At 30.9% G+C, this 8189-nt stretch overlaps 1 protein-coding gene across 1 annotated transcript in view; it reads right to left on the bottom strand.

The window, feature by feature from the left end:
• LOC106472264 (integrator complex subunit 1-like) overlaps window positions 1-7927 on the bottom strand; it is a gene marked incomplete at its 3' end in the record, with an annotated part of 34890 nt that extends 26963 nt beyond the window's left edge. Inside the window, exons 1-7 of the mRNA XM_013932891.2 lie at window positions 7855-7927; window positions 5660-5792; window positions 5244-5276; window positions 4317-4565; window positions 3685-3881; window positions 2255-2395; window positions 335-482 (exon numbers count right to left, since the gene is read on the bottom strand). Of these exons, the coding sequence (XP_013788345.1) occupies window positions 335-482; window positions 2255-2395; window positions 3685-3881; window positions 4317-4565; window positions 5244-5276; window positions 5660-5696 (805 nt within the window). The remainder of the gene's footprint in view (window positions 1-334; window positions 483-2254; window positions 2396-3684; window positions 3882-4316; window positions 4566-5243; window positions 5277-5659; window positions 5793-7854) is intronic.
• Window positions 7928-8189: the final 262 nt, after the last annotated feature.

Genomic DNA, 8189 nt, shown 5'->3' with positions numbered 1-8189 from the left:
CATGAAATAATAGTTCAATAAAACTTTGAATGCAAGTCAATAAACGAGATGACATGGCCTTTCACCCGTGACCTGTCTTGAAAGGATTAAGGTAAAAACTAAGCATCAAGTTCAGAACAATGTTATGTGTATTATCTTCAAACCCAACAAAGTTCGTGTAAAAAGTCAAATTTCTAAACTTTAGCAGTCTTCACTACAAAAAATGTTGGTTATTCGAATCGCAAATTCAGATGAAGGGAATAAATTAATTATTAATTATAATTTAAAGATATTTTGTAACAATTAATAACATAATTTGCAAATACATTAAAAAACAACACACAATGATACATACATGCATCAGGCTTGAAAGTCAATTCAGGTGCCATCATGCTCTTAGGAGGAATTTTTGTCTTAAAAGCCATTAAGATGTTGTCAACAAACCCTTTACAGTCCTCATGGTCTACCCATACTCGTTCCCCAAGAGAATCTTCAACAAAAACCTAAGTTAACATGTCAAATTTTAATTAATCATCTAACTTTTAACTTACTTTTTATTTGAAAACAACAGTCATCAAAATGAAATAAAGTTAAAATAAATTATTACAAATACAATTTAGTGTGTTAGGAAATATATTTATCTCTAAAAACTCGTATTTATTTCAAAATAACATGTTTACTTAGAGAAAAAAAATCATTTGTTTTTTAAATGGGTAACTTTTGGGATCACATGGTTTAATCCCTGTCATTGGTAACACAAGGATAAAAATATTGACACTTTGTGAGCTGTAACCAATTATATTAGTCATATCTTCTAAGCTTCAAGTGATGCTGGTGATCAACTAGTTTTGACTTAATTTAGTTAAATTGATGTAGGTGGCTCACCAGCGACAGAAGGTGGTAACTGACACATTATAAAAAGACAGTTTTAAAATAGTAAACTACTTTTTAAATAATATTTCTTCAAGTGTAGACTTAAAATGTTTATACTGATTTCCTAATGAATCAAACCTAGAATTCAATGTTAATCAGTTTCCTGGTTGATTAAAACCTATATTTCTATGTTATTTTCCTCATTAATTAAAACATAAGTTTGTATGTTAGTCAGTTTCATGGTTTCATTCAAAATTTGTTTAGTTGCTTTAATTTCATGAATCTACAGATGTCCAAATGATGAATATGATGGCTCCTGTTTCAGCAGCAAATGATGAAGTTGAAACAGTTTAATTAATAAACATTGTGCAACAAATAAATCTTTCTTTATTAAATCAAGCTTTAAATGACAAACTAATATATCAGTGACAATTTGTTTTGTAAGAATATTATCCCCTGTTCATTATTCAATACCCTATCTTGTATTTATAGGTCTGGTAACTTTGTAAACAGGGAATAGATTCTGGTTTGAGACCTTATAACAGCCTAGTGTATCAAATTTCCCCTGATCACTCACAATATAGGAAGATATCATTACTATTCATGCAACAGAGATGCTTTAGAAAGATACAGCAAGAAATCCAAATACCAAACTATAATTTTTGAATATTTTTACAGCTAGAGTTACTGTCAAATAATCTTCTAATTTTCTTGTTAGCTATGGTTTGATTGTCCTAAGGATCACATAAACCTGAGAAAAAACCAGCAAATAAGTTTCATATTGTGTTGAAAAAATATGGCTATAGCCACACCCATATGATTAAAGGCAGAACCAGCAAGCAACTATGTTAGATTGAAGGCAAAAATAGCAAGTGACTAAATAAGTTTGAAAGCAAAACCACCAAGTGACTACATAAGTTTGAAGGCAAAACTAGCAAGTGACTACATAAGTTTAAAGGCAAAACCAACAAGCAACTATATCAAATTGAAGGCAAAAACAGCAAGTAACTACATAAGATTGAAGGCAGAATCAGCAAGCGACTAACAGGTGAAAATTACTTGAAACATTCTAGTATCAGGTTTTTTTTGCCCACCCTTTAAATTCTGCCACTTGCAAGTGGTGGAAAACCAAACCATCACAATGGTTCTTCTACAACTATACAAGTTCTAAAACTAAAAACCAGGACAAAGAAAAGAAATCATTTTTCTTAAACTTTCAAATATTTTCCATGAACCAAATGAATACACTATTAAATTATAATTATCTAAAGGAATTGCTGCAACTAGACATTTATAAATTCAAACAATTATTTTGTAAGAGTGAGCTTGAATCATACTAATTCAAAGCAAAAAAGTTAATTTTGAAGTATTTAATTAACTTTATGTCAACCTAAAGTCCTACCTTAACAAACAGTTCCGGCCAACTCTCTTCATCATGATAAGCAGCTAGTAATATGTTTGCAACCAGAACAGCCCACATACTGTTCCCTTTTGTTGTTTTGTAATTCACCGACACATCCCGTTTCAATAAGCTACAAAAAGCCTAAGACAAAATTATATACATCATGGAACAGTGATAACATCTTACTAGATAGAGTAAGAATGGTCATTTGTAAAATAAGATATCCTTGATCATGTTGCATAACAATTATTCCAACTATTCAAACATTAAATCTCAAGTTCCAAAATAATAAAATACTGCTCAGACTGTTATGTATTAACACAACAAACTTATTAAGATTTTCTTACTAATCTCTTATATATGTACCTGAACTCATGCTATCTACATTGGAATAAATAAATAAATAAACCTTTACATTCTATTTCATTAGAGATTCAGGTAACTTAAACTCGTACTAGCTTAAAGACATAAAGCAAAATGTAAATTATTTCTGAGAAAGCTGATTTTTTACCAATACCTTAAAAAAAAGTTTGAGAAATTTAATCTATTACTATCAAACAGGAATATGGAGTTGGACGTGTAGACTAACAAACAAGGGTTATGAATAATTAACAACATTAACCCATTGTGCCCAGGCTCGTTCTATTTGACTAACCCTGTACTGGAGAAGGAATACTGTCTAAAGTTCCAAATTTACTATGTGTATACACAAAATGTAGCAAGCTTTAAGTAAAATGTACAAGTCTGTTCTACATAAAAAATCAGGTGAGTTACAAAGGTACTTGTTCTCTAAATACATCTGTGAATTGACAAATTCAGTCTGACTCTAACAAGTAGAGTGCAAGGTGATATTGATGTGAAGAATAAAAATACTTTTGTCCATCATATAGTTTGCATATTGTACTTACATAAACTCTAGAACTTCTGAAATGAATATCTATAGTTATTTCCAGTATCTGGTATTGACTCTCCTCTACCACGAACTGTCATTAAATCAGTAATGTAGGGTAAAATGAATAGTTGATAACCCTGACATCAAATACATGATATCATATTAAAGGGCACTCTGTAAAAAGTCATGGCTTGCACACTTTGACTCCCACCTGTGCACATAAGGTTAATAAGAGCTTTTAAGCAGGACAATGAATAGTTAATTTTTTTAACAAAGCTCAGAAGAACCTATCAGTGCAATTAATATTCGTGGAAATCCCTTTAAACATTTCCATGGACGTGACACATGGTTTTAACTAGATGTGTTAAAAATCTATACAAACAATCAAATTGATATTTGAAAATCAAGAAACACCTTCACTAATTAATCCTCCACATGAATTTCATGTAAATATTTTTAAAGTCATTCTTCAAGACAATATTAAAGAAAAAATGAGGATCTTGACATTATCCATATATGAAATATTTATTCTACTCACTTCCATAACAATGTCAGTACAAAACATAAGGGGTCTTGTTTTAGCTAAATACATCAGACTCAAGTAGAGTGTTGGTTCAGGCTTTGTTCGAGTGGACTTCAGTTGTTTTACAGCTCCACACAGAAGACTCTCAGCCCTCTCATCATCATTGGAATCTTCTGCTTCCAAAACTTTGGTAAGGAGTTCAGAGGCTGGAACTATCACAGTAAACATGTTTCAATATTTCAGATACAAGAAAACAAATATTCAAATGACACACAAGATATTAATGGCAAAATTAACCATATTTTAAAATACCTATTGAATAAAAAGATTGTAAAACAAAGAATTATTTATATTAAAATAAAATAATCTTTATTTAACAATGGATTCTCTGTACCTCTAAAAAATATAAATAACTTGTTTTTGTAGTTAAAACCAAACTAATTAATCTATGGTCACTGTAAATAATAGATAACTTCTTTTAGTAGTTAAGACCAAAATTAATGATGCTACAGTCACTGTAAATAATAGAGATAACATCTTTTAGTAGTTAAGACCAAAACTAATGACTCTACAGTCACTGTAAAATAAAGATATAATTTCTTTTAGTAGTTAAAACCAAAACTAATGGCTCTACAGTCACTATTTACCTTCTACAGCTGTGGAATCCCACTGGCCTTGTTTACCAACTTCTTTCTTCAGCTGAGTTCCAACTCTTCCAATTGGTGTAAATGCAGTAGCTCCACTAAGTTTTGGCTTCTTGGAAGGAAGAGAAGTTGAAGGTCCTCCACTTGAGCTTCCATCTCTTTTTCGTTCAACTCCAGAACCACTTGCAGATAGTGGTGACTTAGGTGCTGACTTGCTCTCTCCAATGTCTAGTGTTCTGGAGGTTTTAGAACCTGTAAAAGAAATAAAAACTCAACTTTTTTTTTTTTAAAGCTATACCCTAATGTTGCAGGGTGCAAAATTATGTGTAAGCAGTCATCTCTGCATTTTCAGTCCCATATTTTAGTTAACCAAATATGAGATGTTAAAATATTACAAGTTACCTATATTCAAAACAACTGTAAGAAATTGGCAGCACAAATTCACATGAACAAACTCAAACTATGAGCATACAATTAGACCAGTCTAGAAATTAAGATACTTGAATTTATGTAAGCTAGTCTAATACCATAGGAACCATATATACAAGAAATACGTTAATGTGCATCAGTTTTATTAAACCATGATGTTTATTGTTATTGAAACATACACTGTTTCACAAGAAAACATAATTTATACAAGTGTCATTGTATCCAAATGTTTAGAAATAAAATATACTTACAATAGGGCCAATATCTATTAAGATATTTAATTTCAATATCTGGGACATCACAGAAAAAATTGAACCAACAAAGTGTGGAACATGGCAAAAGAGAATTCATTCTGTATGTACAAATTAATATAAATAAAAGGAAAAAGAGAAGAATAAAAATAAGTTGTTAAAAGATTTATAAAAAAAAATTAGTTACTAAAAGAATGAAATAAAAACAAAATAACATAACAAAAGCAAAAGTCCTAAGCTGGAAACTCACCCAAGGCAATGAAGTCACCTGAGGGATATAGGGCTGAAAAAACAACATAATTCATGTTGAGCTCATGATATCAACAAATTTAAAATATATATATTTATTCAACTAGCATTAAGTAAATGGTAAGAATGAATATACATTTCATCTGAGTTTTAATGAAATAATCAAATCATCTCCATTTCATGAAAATTCTAAAAAAATCAGAGATCAGTATTAGTGGTTGAAAAGTTATCTACACTAACAAATTGCATAAACATAAACTGTTATGATGTGAACTAGATTAAGTTGAAGGCTAGTCTTTATCAATTTTATAAATCATTTGTGTTCACACTGAAAATGCTTAAAAAAATTTTAAGATACATCTCAATTAAAGCAATAAAATCATACAAATCAAAGGTTTTATAAATTGGTTTATTTACCCTTTGGTTTGTTTGGTCCTCGTTTCATGGAAGACATTCCCTGCTCTTGTTAATATATCTGCTTCGGGTTTGTAAATAACTTGGTTTAGAATGCTATCTACTTGAAGTTCTGTAGCTTTCCATCACAGGATTTCTAGAGTAGTTTAAACTAACATTAACACAATAACACTTGTAAATCCATTAAAAACTTACTTAACATGCATAAAGGATCAGATTAACCAAAAACTGCCTCTTACTCCACAATGCCAAGGGGTCTACAGTAGTCATACTTTTATGTTTTAAAAACAGTATTTTCAGATAATAGTTAAGTTGGAAATTGTAGTATTTTAAAATAACTATATTTAATAAAAGGTTGTTTTGGTAGGTAAAAGTTGAATGCAAAAAAAAAAAGAGAGAGAGTTTTTCAGTTCTAATTTAAGTAGCATACGAGCCCACTGCAGTCTTAATCTGATGCTATGCTCATTGGTACCACTGTGGTCTTAATATGATCCCATACACATCAGTACTACTGTGATCTTATATGCATTAGTACCACTGTGGTCTTAATCTGATCCAACACACATTAGTACCACTGTGGTCTTAATTTGATCCTACACACATCAGTACCACTGTGATCTTACATGCATTAGTACCACTGTGGTCTTAATCTGATCCAACACACATTAGTACCACTGTGGTCTTAATCTAATCCTACACACATTAACACCACTGTGGTCTTAATCTGATCCTACACACATTAACACCACTGTGGTCTTAATCTGATCCTACACACATTAGCACCACTGTGGTCTTAATTTGATCCTACACACATTAGCACTACTGTAGTCTTAATCTGATCCTACACACATTAGCACCACTGTGGTCTTAATCTGATCCTACACACATTAGCACCACTGTGGTCTTAATCTGATCCTACACACATTAGCACCACTGTGGTCTTAATCTGATCCTACACACATTAACACCACTGTGGTCTTAATCTGATCCTACACACATTAGCACGACTGTGGTCTTAATCTGATCCTACATGCATCAGTACCACTGTGGTCTTAATCTGATCATACACACATTAGTACTACTATGACCTTAATCTGATCCTACACACATCAGTACCACTGTGGTCTTAATCTGATCCTACATGCATTAACACCACTGTGGTCTTAATCTGATCCTACACACATTAGCACCACTGTGGTCTTAATCTGATCCTACATGCATCAGTACCACTGTGGTCTTAATCTGATCCTACATGCATCAGTACCACTTTGGTCTTAATCTGATACAACATGCAGTAGAATCCACTATTTATTATATTTTATAACAAATTAATTAGAATATTTATTTGTGCCATATATATGTTAAGTAAACTGGAGAGGAAATATGACACAACTTTTCCAAAAAATAAAAACATAACTGCACACTATAAGTATAACTCTACCCTGACAGTGTAAAGTGTAAAAGGTGAGGTAAAAACATGCATGAAATAATTGTAAGTGCATCAGAAAAAATTCAAATACATGAACCTTTTAATGACCACATCAGTCTTAAACTGTTATTGTTAGTAACTTACTAATTAGTAATTGTGACTTCGTTAATATGTAGTACATGATTAGCACATTAGTTAAAAAAATTGACAATTATTACACGTTCTCCAGTTTTGAGGCAAATCGCTAAATTATTATACTATAATATAAATTTATCATAATGATGACAATGCCAACAATTTGAATGAAGGCAATTATATTTCATAGTTTTAACTTTTATGCTGAATCTAAGTAATAATAAATCACGAATAGGATAACAGAAAAACAACTAATATTATAACAATGTAATTTGTTATATACTTTTATCAATTGTGCTAGTCCAAAAGTAATTTAATAATAACACCAAATTACAGGTATAGTTATTTACTTTTTAGTCTTGTTACTGTTTGGTCTAACACTAACAGTAGTAACAATAAAACTTTCCAACTAAAAACAGCATGATGAAACAAGCGCTGTTAATGTTATTGAGTATTACTGTGTTAGTGTTAAATTGTTATTCAGTTCGTTATACAAAATGGCTACTCTCAAAAACGTGAATGAATAATACGACCGAATTTCAAAGGTGTTTTGCTCGAAATAATTAGAACTAGTGGTATATCATAGTTACATTAGTGCGTCAATATATTATATATCCCCCCTTCGTCTACTCACCGCGAAAAATTCTGGTTAAGACTAACGAAATATCAAACTCCATAAGAATATGATGCGCACTCTCGAGTACACCTTTTCAACTAACAAATTTGCTTTTAAACCATTAAATATATATATATTTGAGTAGCCTTTTACTCAATAATAAGGGACAAGATCTCAATTTTGAAAGTAAGAAAAATATTAAACTGTTAAGCAGAAGTTTCAAAATGAGAAAAGTTTATTAAATAATATAATCAATTTAAACCTGATATTAAACTATTCCGTAAGATGAAACTTATTTGAATAGACAGCAATTGCATTTTCGATGACGAGAAACCCACTTTGAGACTAATAAT

The sequence above is a fragment of the Limulus polyphemus genome, unplaced genomic scaffold, assembly GCF_000517525.1.
Source record: "Limulus polyphemus unplaced genomic scaffold, Limulus_polyphemus-2.1.2 Scaffold5200, whole genome shotgun sequence".
Classification (NCBI taxonomy): domain Eukaryota; kingdom Metazoa; phylum Arthropoda; class Merostomata; order Xiphosura; family Limulidae; genus Limulus; species Limulus polyphemus.
Note: the sequence above shows the minus strand (reverse complement) of the source record. Positions and strands in the feature narration are given on the sequence as shown.